Source organism: Sphaeramia orbicularis, chromosome 17 (assembly GCF_902148855.1).
Source record: "Sphaeramia orbicularis chromosome 17, fSphaOr1.1, whole genome shotgun sequence".
Lineage (NCBI taxonomy): Eukaryota > Metazoa > Chordata > Actinopteri > Kurtiformes > Apogonidae > Sphaeramia > Sphaeramia orbicularis.
In genome coordinates this window covers 11,646,188-11,663,760 of record NC_043973.1, presented here as the reverse complement: position 1 = coordinate 11,663,760, position 17,573 = coordinate 11,646,188, and the positions used below count along the sequence as shown (strand labels likewise).

The following is a 17,573-nucleotide window of genomic DNA, read 5'->3' as shown; positions in this document are numbered from 1 at the left end:
GAAAAGAAACAACTGAATTCAACATGTCCCAATACTTTTGTCCATTTGTGGATGAGTTAGGCTATTATGCTATGAGGCTAACGATATGCATTAGTCGGTTTGTAATTACTGCAGAATTGGATCTTTTCTGCTTTTAGAATAGTGAACAGCCTAATGTAGAATAGTCTGCATGCAGCTTAGAAACAGTGCATTTTTCCACAAGACAAAGCAAAGACATGTACATATGGTAGCTGCTGCTGCTGCTGCTGCTATCCAGTATGAGAAGTCACCTTCCGGCATCAACATGTGTAGGGATGTATGGTGAGAGCAACGTCTTCATAAAAAAATAGGTTTCTTTTTGAGTGGCTTTAGGGGGGATATCTGTCTGTTGGCTTAAAGCAAATACTGTGGTTTGAAAGGAAGAAATTATTCTCAGTAGTGGATGGAAATTCTCTGGCGCTGACCCAAACACATGCACAACTCCCACAGGGTTTAGTAAACTAGCATGTCCTTTAATTTTTCATTCAGACTCGAAGAATCAAAGCAGTGTTGTACCTCAATTAAGTCAAAATCATGTATACTTTATATTACTGCTAACCATTCTGCAATCCATGCTGTTCAGAGAGCCTTTGTTTTCTGTTCGTTTCCAAACAGTCCAGGTGATATGTGCCAACATTTGAGGTGTTTTTGCAAAAACATGAAATTTGTAACACTTCTCTAGAAAACACTTTTAAACTATGTGTTTTTCACAATTGTATTTTGCATCATATTTTCCAAAACTGAGCATAATAATACAGAAAAGGTGAAATTTAATCCTGTGTTTGGATGGTCAAGGGCTACAGTAATTGTACCACAAACTTGTGAAAAATCCCTAATTTGGATTTGGAACAAAGGGTGTGTCAAGGTTATAATAGTTTTGGATTTTTTATTATGGTTTAGTTTTATTTAGTTTTGATTTTTTGTCTCTAATTCAGTTAGTTTTAATGCGTTTTTAGAGCAGGTTTGCTAGTTTTTATTAGTTGTCGTTTTTTTCTGAATGCTTAGTTTTTGTTTAGTTTAGTTCTAGTATTAATTTCAGTTTTTTCATACATTTTATCTTCCTCGTCATCCTATTCAAAGAAATTAGTGAGGCGCGGATCAGCGGGTTACCCTGGACACTTTATTTGGGGGTCGGGTTAGGGAGGCTCAATGACTGAGCAGAGACACAAATATATGTACAGTACAACGTGTAAATTCCCTATAGCAGGTTGGGGGGTAATTAATATAGGTGGGAGTGTGATCCATACACAATGTCACTTCTGTGAAAACGAAACTGAAACTTTCCATTCTTTCACCGTTCGCCTCCCGACTTCTATACCTCTCATATACCGCTGATCTTTTCACATGTTCTATCCGATATCAACAATGACAAAGACGAAAACTAAGCGAATTTTATCCATAATTTTTATATGTTTTAGTTAGTTTTATAAGCACACAATACAGTTTCAGTTAGTTATCTTTTTTTCTTTTAAGTGGAGTTTTTATTTATTTCATTTAACGAAAATGTTTTTCAATTCTAGTTTTCATCATTTCGTTAGTTTTCGTTAACGATAATAACCTTGGGTTGTGTGGTGTGATGATGTAACTATGTTATAAGTGGCTAAAATAAACCGTGTAAATAAAGTACAGCAACTTATAGCTGTTTTTCAAGTTTCCATTCCCCATGACACATATTAACTCTAAACACACTCATTATTAAGTAGCTTATTAATACCTTATTGCTGCATGTCAGAATAGTTCGGTACTTATTCATTTAGAAGGGAAACATTTTCTGAGTTATAATCACTTAAAGGTTGAATATATAACTTCTGTGTCTGCTCATGTACTTACATCTGACTTGTAGCAAATTTTCATTTCAGTCCATTTCAGTTAAAGTCTTAGTTGCCTACATGAAGCCACTAAATCAGGGGTGTCAAACATGCGGCCCGGGGGCCAAATGCCAAAGGGTCCAGTTCGGCCCCTGAGATGTTTTTTCCAAGTGCAAAAATTCCACAGTCTTGAATTGAATTAAGCAAAAAAAAAAATTAACTTGAATTAAGGAAAAAATCTTGAATTAAGCCAAAAAAAAAAAAAAAAAATCTTCAATTAAGTAAAAAAACCTTCAATAAAACAAAAAAAATCTTCAAGTAAGTAAAAAAAAATCTTCAATTAAACAAAAAAAAAAAATCTCAAATTTAGCAAAAAATCTTGAATTAAGCCAAAAAAATCTTCTATTAAGTAAAAAAAAATCTTGAATTAAGCAAAAAAAAAAAAAAAAAAAAATCTTCAATTAAGTAAAAAAAAAAAAATCTTCAATTAAGCAAAAAAAAAAAAAAAATTCTTCAATTAAGTAAAAAAAGATCTTCAATTAAGCCAAAAAATATCTAGATTTAACAACTTAATTTTTTTTCTTTGTTTTAGTGTAAAAAAATAACATTAAATTATCAAAATATTTACATTTACAAACTATCCTGTAACACTAAAATGTGAATAACCTGAACAAATATGAACAACCTGAAATGTCTAAAGAAAATTAAGCCCAATTTTAACAATTTTTCTGCCTGTTCCTCAGTGTTTAGTGTCTTTGTAGATTTTGATCCATAATGCACATGTAGAAATGATTAGTTGAGGAATAATATTGTTAAAATTGCACAAAATTTTCTTACGTTTTTTTAATTTAAATTTCAGTTTTTTCTTTTTTTTTATAGTTTATAAAAGTAAGCATTTTCATAATTTAATGTTTTGTTTTTTGTTTTTTTTTTTTACAGTAAAACTAAGACAAACATTTGGAGTTGTCATTACTTATAGGTTATTATGTTATTATTTTTCTGGTCCGGCCCACTTCAGATCAAATTTAGCTGAATATGGCCCCTGAACTAAAATGAGTTTGACACCCCTGCACTAAACTGAATCTAGGTCTTGTACTATTTTTTCTTCCGTTTTTGCTGCTGTTCATTTGTGTGCCTCTTCTGCTCCTCTACAGTCGCAGCAGTGTACAACTCTAGCTCTCCCATTGGATATCAGCTCAAATCAGACTAGCATATAGTAGGTATAAGACATGGGCACAGATGGCAATTGTGAAATGCATACTAAAACACACAACTTTTGTAATGTTTGTGTGTTTGTAATTAGGGGTGTAAGAAAATATCGGTTCTGCAATATATTGTGATATTTCATTTCGTAATACTGTATCGATATTAAAAAGTACTGCATCGATATTTTTAGGTATTTATTCAAATCTAGATTTTGTGGAGGTTCAGTTTTTGTTTTTGTTTTTTGTTTATATTTTATTTGTTATTATTTAACACTCTTTTATTAAGTAATGCTAGTTCCTTTGTTGGGATTACACAACAATAATGTTCTGATGTTAGTTCTGAACAAATAGAATATGAACATTTGAACAGGATCTTAAACTGTAATGTCTGAAAAACATAATTTAAGTTTTTACACCAGAAAGTTTTGTGATATAGCATTAGATCCTGTTCTGATCAAATAAAATGTGTGCATTATTTGTGTATATTTCTGGTGTAATTCAATTCTTCAAGGAAATAATCATTAAAAAAAAAAAAGAAAAACAAAAAAATTGCCTTTTTAACAGTATCATGATATATTGTGATATATCGTATCATGATCCTTGTATTGTGATTTGTATCGTATCGCCAGATTCTTGCCAATACACAGCCCTATTTGTAATAAATCCTGCTGTTAGCTCCTTCCCTTAAATTCAGATTTGTGAGAATAGAGATGAATGTGAAAATACTCATGTTTCTGTGGTTTATTTTATTAATCCATAAAGGCCCAGTGCTACTTTTATGGCATTTCCCAAATACATTTTTCTTGATTTGTAACCTTTCTTAAGTGATTTATCACCATTTATTAAAGTATTATCTTCTTTGTTTTGCATTTTATCAGTGAAAACCATGTATGTTTCTATTTTTGATTTACTGATCATGTAGATCACAGGCGTCAAACATACGGCCCGGGGGCCAAAACCGGCCCGCTAAAGGGTCCAATCCGGCCCCTGGGATGAATTTGTGAAATGTAAAAATTACAGTGAAGATATTAACAATCAAGGACGTTCAATCTAAAGTGGGTCAGACCAGTAAAATACCATCATAATAACCTATAAATAATGGAAATAAGCTATTTTTTTCTTTTTGTTTTGGTGTCAAATAAGTAAAATTACACAAAAATGTTTACATTTACATACTGGCTTTTCACAAAATATACAAATAACCTGAAATGTCTTAAGAGAAGTATGTGGTATTTTAACAATATTCTGCCTGTTATCAAATGTTTTGTGTATTTGTAGATCCACTGTGATCTGTAAGTTGTGATGCACATCTATAAATGATAAACTGAGGTGGAATATTGTTAAAATTACACTTTTTTTTTTTTAAGAGTTTTCAGTTTGTTCATATTTGTTCATGTTGCATTCAAGTACGGTTCGTAGATGTAACCATTTTAACTACGGAATTTCACTTTTTTCACTCAAAAACACAGAGAAAACTTTGGAGTTGATGTTATTTCTAAGTTCTTATCCTATTATTTACATTATTTTACTGGTCCGGCCCACTTTATTTCATATTAGGCTGAATGTGGCCCCTGAACTAAAATGAATTTGACACCCCTGATGTAGATGTTCATAAAAGCTTAGGTTACAGTTGAGGTTTTTATATCAAAAACAGAGAAAACTGCTAGACAAGTGACTTTTTCAGCAAATATATCAATAACTGAATGCAAAAACAGTGTCTCCATCCACTGTCATTTATCAAATTCCATGGGTGTTACTGGTGAATCAATGTTGTAGAAGATAACAGTGTTTCCACGTTCACTATGGAGCCTCTGAACATCCAAATGGGTCATATCTGATGACAAACTGCATTTTATACCAATTATTTCAACGTATTAATAGCACTGGTCAACAACAAATTTACTGTTGAAGTTTTTTGAGCTGATTTAGGATAATTTTGGTGTGCTGAATCCAAAAATCACATTAATTTTGCTCAGTCAGGTCAACTTTCTGAACTATGCTACATATTGGCTTTTTAACATTTTTGCTTACATTTATGGGCATTTTCACATCATATGATACAAAATTCTTTCATATTTCTTGCAATAAACGAGTTCTGAAGATTTTACTTTTGCCAATTTATGATTAATGGTTTTTTAATATTACAGGTGAATGAAATGGCTTCAACTAGAAGATCTTGCAAAAATAAGCCTGACGTATTCTGCTACATCTGCGGTGAATACACCATTGTACCTAACAGGAATCCTGTCAGAAAATGATTTTTTTTTCTCTTAAAACCTATTTTGGGTGAGAACTATAGAAAAAATCAACTGATAAAGTCACAAAAATGTAATCAATTTTGTGAGAAGATCAATTTTTTCAAAATCAAATTAGCAAAAAAAACCCTGACCTGCTTGAGAAAAACAGATGTTGATTTTTGGATTTAGTGGTGCAAAATGGTCCTAATTCAGTTGAAAAAACCAAGACAACTTGCAAAAAACATTTTTTTGTAACCCAGTGTAGGCTTAGTGGCTCAGAAGTTATTAAACATTTTTGATGAGTAGATAATTGTGGATGTCAGTGGTGTTTTTTGGGTCTTTATGTCTTAATAAAGATATAAATAATAATAATAGGAAACATAGGCATAGCTGTAAAATGTATTTACCTGGATATATAGGCCTAATTCCACAAAGGCACATTTTAAGCCAAATTCAAGCTAAATTTGTAGAACCTTTAACATTTGCTATTGTGTTTATTGTTAAGTACTGTATAAGAATAGTCCACATTCAATACATGTTCAATATGTAAGATTTGGGTATATTTGTTTATAGACATGGTTGTACTGGGAGTCAGTTTTGTGGTTTCTCAACATTAGCCGAGTGTATTTCTAAGATAACTCATTGTTACTGTTGTAGAGAAGCAGAGGAGAGGCTTTGAAGAGTGTAAGGATTTTTTTTTTTTTTTTTTTTTGCAGAAAAAAACCCGACACAAAAACTCTATGTAGAAGTCAATTTAAAGGCTGTTTTTGTGGATATTGGCAGTGGAGACAGATGATGCATAGAAATGGAATTACCTACTGTCAACTGATGACCTTCTCTGAGCTCAAAACAGACTCCAACAGAAACATCAGGTTCTTTTTAGTGGAAGTTAAAGGCTTTACATTTATAGGAGGTGATCATACAGAATAAGGCATTAAAAAGTGCTTAATAATGAACAAATACCATACTAATATACTTGCCAACTGGGTGCTAGTTAATAGTTAGTATGTCCTGAAAATTAAAGTTTGTCTTTGTTTTTGGAAAACTATATAACTCACCTCACAGAACATGTATTATAAAGGTATAAAAAGATACAAAAACAGCAAACAACATGCATTTACGTAATGGTTAGGAGTAATAAGAAGTTCTTTATGCATGTGAGCTACAGTAAATGATCACGATGCAAACTCTTTTACAATGAGAGATATTTCAGCAGCAGGTTGAGACATTTTTCTCTACTTTGTGTTTATGTCATTGTTTTTCTATAATGAAGTGTCACTGTCTTGGTGAGAAGTTTCTTTCAGGTGATACGTCTGTTTATAAAATCAACTTGACATTTATAGGGAGGGAAGAAAAAGCACCGTACACTGGCTCACTTCATAAAACTGGAGCATTATGATTCAGTTTTGTAAAAAAAAAAAAAAATAGAAAAAAATGCTTTGCCGACAGTCTGACTGAAACAAAAGTTGTCCTTAAACTGCTCATAATGCCAGTATAAAAAGATTGATCAACTTACGCACTGGTCCGTGATTACTGGGGATACCTGTGGAGAGACGAGAGAAACAATGTCTCATTAAACAATCAACTCTGAAACAGATAGAACTGCACGGTAGAAAATAATGTTGTCTGATCTGTTTGTCCAGAGTTATTCACAGACACTTATTCATTTGGCCTCCACTGTGTGCAGTGATTAACAGCAGCCGTGGAAAACCCGACGCCTGCAACGTCCAGCATCCACCCTCCTCTGATGATAATAACAGGTCTACGCATAGGAAAATGTCAACGGAATCAAACCTGAAGCTGCTGCAAATTGTTTCATCAGCCTTTTCATCCAAGCTCAGCATAAACATGTTGTTATTAGTTTGTTTTCTATGTCTTCTACATGTTTTTTTTCTTGAAGAATGAACATTTTTTCGGAGTTGAAACACTATCTACAAACAATTGTTCACATAAAAAAATGCAAAAATTTCAAATTAAATGAAAAAAAAAATTCAATTTCTTCATTTTTTAAATTTAAAATATGAAGAAAATACAAGGAAAAAGGTTAAAAACATGGAATTCTTTTTTTCCCCTTTGAATCTGACTCTCACAAGCTTGAGCTATTTCTGTCTCCAGCACAGAGTTCTATATGAATGTTCTCAGACATCATGTTCTGCACAGTGAAAATCTAGGATTACAGTGAGCCAACACTGAAAAATACCTGTTTATGAGTGAAGGATGACTTGAACATTTGTGGTTTTATGTTCTATCACATAAAAACTATAAGAACAGATCAGCATTCATATTATCAGGTTATTAAGGGAAAACCGTTAGTTACCTTGTAGTTGTGGAATATGGTAAATAAATAGTCTTTAGCAGTGAAATAGATAGATAGATAGATAGACAGACAGACAGACAGACAGACAGACAGACAGATAGATAGATAGATAGATAGATAGATAGATAGATAGATAGATAGATAGATAGATAGATAGATAGATAGATAGATAGATAGATAGATAGACAGACAGACAGACAGACAGACAGACAGACAGATAGATAGATAGATAGATAGATAGATAGATAGATAGATAGATAGATAGATAGATAGATAGATAGATAGATAGATAGATAGATAGATAGATAGATAGATAGATAGATAGATAGTCATAGGTAGGCAGTCGTATGGTTGCAAGCACATTTAACAGAAAACATGGGATGAGTATCACACACGACACTGTGGCAAAACTTATTGTCAAGTTCAAAAAAACAGGAAGTGTTTTGGATCAATTTGTTCCCGACAAAATGGCAGTCATAGAGCATATTATACAAATAAAAATGGTTTATGTCAAGAAATGTTTATTTTTCCTATGTATGGAGACTTATGGGACATCCTGTATATATATATATATATACATATATATGTGTGTGTATATATATATATATATATATATATATATATATATATATATATATATAAGTTATAAAAAAGTAAACATTTAACAATGTAACATTTTACATTTGTAAATGAATGGGTTGGTAGAGTTGGTAGAGCGGCGCATCCAATAACCAAAGGGTTGGTGGTTCGAATCCTGGCTCCGACTGTACATATGTCAAAGTGTCCATGGAAGACACTGAACCTTAAATTGCTCCCAATCAGACCTGGTGGTTTTGGAAAGTGCTTTGGACACCATAAGGGTGTATAAAATGCGCTAAATAAGTGCAGTCCATTTACCATTTAAATCCAGTGTTAAATCTACATGTTTAAAATGTTAAATCTACATGTTATTCCGTAAATATGTTTACAGTTGGATGTGTTTTTTACAGTATTGTTCTGGAAACCACAGCGGTCAGTTTTTTTTCCATAAAAATAACAGGACTTTTTTTTGTACAGTGTGCATTATAATAACCAACAATAAAACCTGGTTAATGGAATTTCCCACAAATTCCTGTAGAGTTGATATAAAAAAATATGCAAAGTAAGTAGAAAATCCAGACAATAAATGGTAAAAAAACATCTTCACATCTTTATCTTTAAACATATCACACTGTTAGAGGCTTTCTTTGTCTGAACCATGCTGTATCATTCTGCAGATTTAGCATCATTATGTTGTTAATGTCAACAAATCCTACATTATAATTAGCGCATAATTATTTCTTTTCAATTTCTGTATCACTTTGATTATGCCTCATCGGGTTTTCATATTGTTTACAGCCCCATTCATCACGTCATTACCAGTTTGGAGCTGTCACAACAACTGTTGGCAAGTGCACAACACTGTGAGCAGAAGCACTCATTTTAAGCTCCTGTAAGACACATTTGCAAGCCTCCATTCCAAACTGATTGTTGTGCTGTCTGAGAAATGGAGGGCAAACAATATTGGCCTTTGAAGCCAAAACACATTCTACAGTCTGATCAAACTCTCAGCCTCTACCCCTCTTAACCTATGAACCTGCTTTGAAACACAAGATGAGTAGACGCTCCCTGTAAAGTGGACTGTCAACATAATTCAAGAAGTGATTCTTCTTCTGCTCCACGGGCAACTTGCAAAGTTTTCTCCTCCATCTTTTAGGGAAAATCCTGAATTTGAACAACTCTCGGTCGCTCTTTTCTTCTGACAGCTCTGGCCCTTAGCAACCCACAGCTCCAATTTGGACTGTAATTTATTAGATGAAGGGTCACGTATGTCCATATATCTGCATGTGCCGGGATCTGAATATGTAATAGACCTCAGCCTGTTCCTACCTGGGAGATAAATGACTTCCATGATTAAAGAGGAAGACTTGATGACAGATGAAAGCTATTAAACCATAATTACATTTTGCACGTTCAGCATATTTGTCTTGATACAAAGGCTGTATGTTTAATATCCTCGTAGGAAAAATGAGCTTCCCATAATGGATAACGACATGTTACTGGGCTGTACTTATGAGAGAAATAAGAATAATTTAAGACAAAAGTGTGTTCATTCAACACCTGGGGGACTAATATTGTTACGTCACTTCTATGTGCAACATTATTGCATTTTATGCCACTGCCAAACAAGTGCTAATATTGCTTTTTATATGGCTAGACCTTGGTTTCATCAGTTCAGTGCAGATGCGGCCAAGTGTTGGATTTTTTAATAACGGCCTGTCAATCTAACGGCGTGCCCTGCACTGCAGGGAGACTCATAACACAGAGGAGGTGCAGGGGTAAATCCAGCAATATCTCCTTAGAGTTCACAAACGTTCCCACAAACAAACTCCCACACTCAATCAAATGTGTTGCATGTGAATGGACGGACACACACACACACACACACACACACACACACACCTACACACACACACACACACACACACACACACACATACAGTCTGTGTATAGGCTGTGCACAGCAACAGCAATACACTCCTAACACCCCTGCTTATACAAACTTCTCTTTCTTAAAGGTTGAGTGGCTGATATTTACAGACATCTAGTGGTGAAGCTGTAGACTCCAACCAACTGAACAGATCCTCAACCTCATCTACGGTGGCTACAAATAAATAAATAAATAAATAAATAAATAAATAAATATTGAGTTTAGGGCTGTAAGAAAATATCGGTTCTGCAATATATCGCAATATTTCATTTCACAATACTGTATCGATATTAAAAAAGTACTGTATGGATATTTTTAGGTATTTATTCAAATGCAGATATTGTGGAGGTTCATTTTTAGGTTTTTTGTTTTTTGTTTATATTTTATTTATTAATATTTGTGTATAATTTCATTTCATTTGTTTTCATTTATCTTATTATTTATTTATTATTACTATTGTTATTTATTTATTTATTCATTTTTTTGTTGTTTGTTTGCTTATCGATCATTTATGTACCAGTACTTATATTTTATTGCTTGATTTTTGTTTTGATTTCACTGTCTACATGTTTGAAATAAAGATTTCATTCATTCATTCATTCATTCATTCACTCATTAACACTCTTTTATTCAATAAAGTTCATTCCTTTGTTGGGATTGAACTAAAATAATGTTCTGATGTTAGTTCTGAACTAATGGAATGTGAACATTTGAACAGGATCTGAAACTGTGATGTCTCTAAAACAGAATTTCAGTTTGAACACAGGAACATTTTGTGATATAACATTAGATCCTGTTGGGATCAAATAGAAATGTGTTTAGTATTTGTGCAGATTTCTGGTGTAATTCAATTCTTTCAAGAAATAATCATAAAAAAAAATTTTAAAAAAAAAAGCCTTTTTAACAGTATCATGCTATATCGTGATATATCGTGATCCTAGTATTGTGATTTGTATCGTATCATCAGATTCTCGCTGATACACACCCCTAGTTGAGTTATTAATTGTTGAATACACTCAAATATAGAGAATGTGGCTGTAAAGCACCTTAATGCCACTGGCAGAAGACTATGTGCACTTCGTTCTAAAATAATGAAAAATTCTTCGCACTTCATGGTCTGTCAGATATGTAGCCTTAATTTCTAATTTTTACAGATTTGCTACTATATTTTGTTATCAGGAACCATGTCTCGGTTCTCAGGCCTACATCCATCTCACATCTCTGTATTAATCTAATCAGACCCCCCCGTGTCTCAGATCTCAAACAAACAGTCCAACTGAGCATCTGATAAACCTGCTGTCAATCCCAGCAGACTGCCGCTTTGACAGTTTCTGAGGCTGAATCTGTGTGAATGTAGGACCAGAGGGCTAGATCTCCCACCATCTGGCCTCGTCTGGCCGTCCACCATCACATCCCTGAGCGGCTGTATTAGATTTATTGAGGCAATGAGCCCCCTGCCTCAGGCATGGGATTTGATAAATGTGACTCAACTCCCGTCCAAGATTATAATGGGGATAATGCAAAAGAGCACCTTCTGGCTCAGAAATACCTTGTGAACAGACAGAAAAGATACCAGCATTAGTTCACACTTGTCATGGAGATACAGGAATTCTAAATTTACTCTTGGAGAATTGGAAGCAGCACTGTTCATGTTCATTAAATACTAAATGAAGAGGCCATGCCATGGATGAGCAGTCAGAACATGCTCACAGTCTAAACAAGCAAAAGGTCAGAGAGAAATGGATTTAGGTTAGAAGTTCTCAAATCTAAATAACACAATAACTCCTCTTACATTACCTTTAAAACCTAATACAACTTTGAAAACTACCTCTTATCAAAGGTGAGCACATACATGATTTAGGCATGGGTTAGGTTTGGTTGAATGAATGGGGTTGTATGAGGGACTTATACAATAGTAAGTCTATTAACCCTTTCATGCATTAATTATGAGAACCTTAGTCTAGATTTTTTTGTCTTGGGTGTTTTTATTCCTCCTTAGGCATGAAAAAAATAATGTGATCCGAGTTTTTTTTTTTTTTTTCATGGAGTTACAGAAATGTCCATGCATTTAATTTTTGAAGTATAGAAATGTGTTTAAAATCCAATATCAGAAAGTGATATGAAAACAATGACAGAAAAACATTTTTAATGTTGCTAATCTGATGTTTTCTCACATTTTAACATATTCTTATGCTAGTTATTACTCACTTCATTGAAATAATATGCAAAAAAAACCCTCTTTTTGTCTTTCAAATAACAATTGATTTACACTAAAACATGTCACTGCTGATCAGGTTTATCAAGAACAGCAAAGTTACAGTAATGGTATGAATGTCAGTGTATGAGATGACGCATAAGTGTCCACTGTATTGGCTGACATGGAACTAAAACAACAAAACCCATGAATATACAAGGAAACGGCTTTGAATAACTGTCCACTGTAGTGACCAATATGCATGAAAGGGTTAAAAAGGACCATCTGAAAAAATAAGAGTCAGTGTAAGTGCACACAGTAGTAGGAGTACAGCTGGAATTTTTAAAATATTTTTATATGTCGTTTTGTTTTGTTTTTTTTAAATATATTTTTATGTTCTCCTTATTTTTCTATTGCATTTGATGTTTATTGTCTTGTGCTGCTGTTATGGGTGCAACGGTACAGGTAGCCCATGGTTCGGTCTGTACCTTGGTTTCGGTTCGGTTGTGGTACGTATTTTGTGCGTAAAGTTGCGTGCTCACATGCATGTCGAGCGATAAAAAGAGAGAGAGAGAGAGAGAGAGAGAGAGAGAGAGAGAGAGAGAGAGAGAGAGAGAGAAATCAATTGAACTGAAATCCTGTAGTTCATAAGGGCAGACTGTCCAGTGCAGGGCAGACCAAATGTAACATGGTTTTCCTGTGAACTGTTGCATCCTTGCATCCCTAGCTGCTGAATATCTGAATTTCTCCCTTTGGGGATCAATAAAGTATATCTTATCTTACCTTATCTTATCTTATTTTACATTTTCTTATCTTATCTTATCTTATCTTATCTTATCTTATCTTATCTTACCTTACCTTTTCTTATCTTATCTTATCTTACCTTTTCTTATCTTATCTTATCTTACCTTACTTTTCTATCTTATTACCTCCGCCAAGGAGGTTATGTTTTTGCCAGGGTTTGTTTGTTTGTCTGTCCGTTAGTGTGCAACATAACTCAAAAAGTTATGGACAGATTTGGATGAAATTTTCAGGGTTTGTTGGAAATGGGATAAGGAAGAAATGATTAAATTTTGGTGGTGATCGGGGGTGGGGGGGCCCATGGGGGGCGCCACTGATCAGCCTTGGTGGAGGTCTGCGCTCTCCGAGTGCTTCTAGTCTTACCTTACCTTTTCTTATCTTTTCTTTTCTTTTCTTTTCTTTTCTTTTCTTATCTTAATACAGCTGTGGTACTTTGGGTATTAATTCTTGTTTTGCTTCATTCTTTTGCTGGTTTGGACTCATTACTTATTACTTCTTATGTCTTCATTACTTCTAAAGTAACTATAAAATAAAGCAGTGCTGGGAATTTCCCTCCTCTAGTCATACACTAGGTCTAAATCCATACAGAAGCTCTAGCACCACTTTACTGTGGTATCAGTCAACAACTGAACCTCGTATCGAAGGTCGCCTGACTCCTTTGACATATTCATTTTAAACTCACAGTCTATGGCTGCCTAAATAATGAGTTTGTTTCTGTTACGGTCTTATTGACCATAGTGTTATGCACAAGTGTCAAACATGCGGCCCGGGGGCCAAATCTGGCCCGCTAAAGGTTCCATTCAGTCCCGCAGGATGAAAGTGCTAAAATTTACCTGAACAGTCAAGGTTGTCCAAATCATTTTGGTTCAGGTTCCACATACAGACCAATGTGATCTCCAGTAAAAATAACAACACAATAACCCATAAATAATGACAATTATGTGGAAAAAATTTAAGTGAAAAAAATAACATTACACTGTGAAAATATTTACATTTACAAAACTATTCTTTCACAATAAAACACAAATAAATATATAAATAAAAGCAAAGATGAACAACCCAAAATGTGCAGTTTTAACAATATTCTGCCTGTTACTAAATGTTTTGTGCATTTATGGATCCACTGTGATCTGTAGTTGTGTTAATAATAAGAGATGTAATATTGTAGAAATTGTTCAAATTTTAGTTCCAAACTCCAAAATTTTAACAATATTCTGCCTGCTACCAAATGTTTATGGAACACTGTGTGTGATGTACATGTATAAATAATAAGTCGAGGCATACTATTGTTCAAATTGCACTAATTTTTCAAATGAAATTTCTCTTTTTTTCAGGTTATTTACATCTTTTTTGTAAAATGTAAATATTTTCATAATTTAATCAGGGTTTTTTGCACTAAAACAAAAGCAAAACTTGTCATTATTTATAGGTTAAGTCATTATTTTACTGGTCTGGCCCACTTGAGATCAAATTGGGCTAAATATGGCCCCTGAACCAAAATGAATTTGACACCCCTGGTGTTATGAATCCAAACTAACATGTGAACCAACTGACTGAACCAGCTAGACCAAAACCTCTTGTGTTCTGTGAGGTAAAATTATTGTTTTTGTCTCTGGAGTCTGGTAGTTTTGAAAGAGCCTTCACTTCCCCATTAGAAAGGGCTGAAGTAAAAAGCTAAAAATAATGTAACTACACCATGACCTTGAGCTCATATTGTTTGTTTTAGGTGGGCCTTTTTTTGTAGCAGCAATAGTTCTTTTCTTCTCTTTGCTGCTTTGAACTAAACCAGGGATATGACAGCCACTATTTGTTGGAAGTACTCTGACTTTGGACAAGTACCTCAAAGAATCCCATTTTAATTTTCAATAAATTTGAACTAACTCCTTAAAGTTGAAAAAAAAAAAAAAGATTAAAAGAAGTCAAGAAATGAAAAGTAACTGTTCCCTCTATCACATCCACGTTCTGTCACTTTGACTGAACTAATTCAAAGTCTGAACGGTTTTACCTCTTATTCATAGTCTGCCTTTGACACATGCAGACTTCTGTTCAGCTGAATAGATTCCACTACTCAGTGGAGGTGTCTCTCTGTTGAATTTTAAAATGCGTCTCACAAAAATAAATGACAATCTAAGAAAGACTACAGTGACGCAAATCGCACCTGTTAACAAATTACAGTAATCATAATACAAAACAACATGTGTTTGTGGAATGACTTGCAGTAATGGAAGTCCATTATGAGTGTTTTACAGTAATAAGATATGACAACAAGGGTTAGGACACGTTCTTCATGATGTACAAAGCAGAAACACACACACGAAAAAAGAAATCAGTGAAAAAAGGAGCACATGCTGCTGCTACAGGCCAATAATAGAAAGACAGCAATAGTGTCTGATTTTTCAACAGGATTAAAATGACCAGTTTTTGGCAGCTGTGTCAACCTTTCACCAGCGTATGAATAAATGCATAGAAATTAAAGCGTAACTGTGTTGAGGTTAAAAAGGGATAGACCTTAGGAGGTAGCTGGAGATGGATATGATGGAATAACAAGCTCTTTCCCCTGAACATTCACAGAGGGGACCAATGATTAGGTCCACTTCCAAACCAAGGTAAAGGATATTTTCAGTGTTTTGTCATGTTTCGATGGTAGCCCTTAGCTTATTTTTTTCCTAACCTGAACAAGGTTTTTAGGCAGGTAAACTAAACCAAACTTTAGACATGGGACTGTTATAGCATAAATGCAACATGTAAGCCACAGTTACTTCTGCAGTACTGTGTTGTACTATCAGTAGTATTTGGAGTAGGTGTGATGTACCGCCAAAAGTACATCACTTCATTTCCTTTTGGCAGAGATTTTTCATAACGTCATGTCATAAGATAACTTTGGTTGTGATTTGGTGCTATATAAATAAAATTTGGTTGATTGACTGATTGATTGGGAATTGCCTCATTTACATCAGTAATTCTCAACTGATGGATCGTGACCTAACAGTGGGTCGCAAACCCATTTTCAGTGGGCCTTTGGGCAAAAAAAAATGTTGAAAACCCAATCCTGTGATTTATTTTTTTATGGAGCAGAATGTCTCACCCTTCACTCCCCAACAGTAGGTGGCAGTAATACACTGTAATGCTAATTATTATTTCACAGCATAAAAGAAGACCCAAAAGTTTGTATTCATATCATGGAGAAACTCAGGTATGACAACAACTACATCAGATATGGTTTTACCTGCACAGCAAAAACTGGAGAGTTGAATCAACTCCCCCAGAGTTGATTTTAACTCTTTTTCAGAGTTGATATAGGTGTGATGTTCTGTTGTTGAAAGTAAGCAAAGGGGGCCCTCTGGTGGTCATAGTGAGTTGCATTTGCGTTTGTTTTGTACTTTCGGTGTTGCCGTAGCCATGAGAAGGAAACAGCAAACACGTTTTCTCATTCTGTTGTATGGCCAGAAAGAACGTTTGTCTGTGAGTATTTTATGTTCAGTTGTTATGATAACGAATTGTAGAACCTGTCTCTGATGTGAACTTTTGTTACTAGATTAAAAGACGTTATAAATCTTAAGTTGATCTGTAAATGCTAATCGTTAGCATGTCTATGGGCTTTCCCATTTGTGTTAGCATCGAGCTAGCGGTCTTTTCTTATTCATTTGGGTGTATAATCCTATGTTAATGTGCTGGAGAAATGAACGTAACTGAGACATGTTTTGTATGTATGTTACAGTTTTACAGTTAAAATCTCAAGTAAAAGCTTTGGAGAGTAGTTTCGGTGTCCGGCTTTTCTTGGGAGGCCTGTTGTCTATCTGCCATGCTGGTCGCTGTACACACAAGCAGGGGCAGAATAATAGGTCCACACTTTACAGAGTTAAATTAACATTTTCATTGGAGTTAATTACTTAACACTATGCCAGAGTTGCCTTTTTAACTCCTTTTAAAACCTGAGTTAACTTAACACTGACTGATTTAACTATTAACACTCACAAGAGTTCATAAATGGTAAATGGACTGAACTTATATTGTGCATTTTCTACACCTACATGGTGCCCAAAGCGCTTTACAATTCCTCACATTCACCCATTCACATACACAGTCACACACCAGCAGGCGACTTTGACATGTGGACAGTCGGAGCCAGGATTCGAACCACTGATCCTTTGGTCATTGGACGACCTGCTCTACTAACTGAGCCACCCTTCATCATCTCACGGACCTAGGTTAAATTTACCCATATTGATTTATTATTTACACTGTCAGAGTTTCTCCTTTAACTCAAACAGAGTTAAATTAACACCATGAAAGTAACAAAAATAACACTCATTTTACTTAATTTTCACTCTGAAAGTAGTGTTAATTTTAATAATAAAAAAAGTGAATCCATTAAAAATGACTTAAAATTCAATGTGAACAGGATGATTCAAAGAAAGCTGATGCTTTTTTTTTTTTTTTTTTAATTTTTTTTAGAACATTTATTTTTCCTCTTTTTTCTCTCT

At 34.1% G+C, this 17,573-nt stretch overlaps 1 protein-coding gene across 1 annotated transcript in view; it reads right to left on the bottom strand.

The window, feature by feature from the left end:
* Positions 1-17,573, bottom strand: part of LOC115436862 (netrin-G1-like) — a 102,439-nt gene that overhangs the window by 46,234 nt on the left and 38,632 nt on the right. Inside the window, exon 5 of the mRNA XM_030159829.1 lies at positions 6,785-6,811. Within this exon, the coding sequence (XP_030015689.1) occupies positions 6,785-6,811 (27 nt within the window). The remainder of the gene's footprint in view (positions 1-6,784; positions 6,812-17,573) is intronic.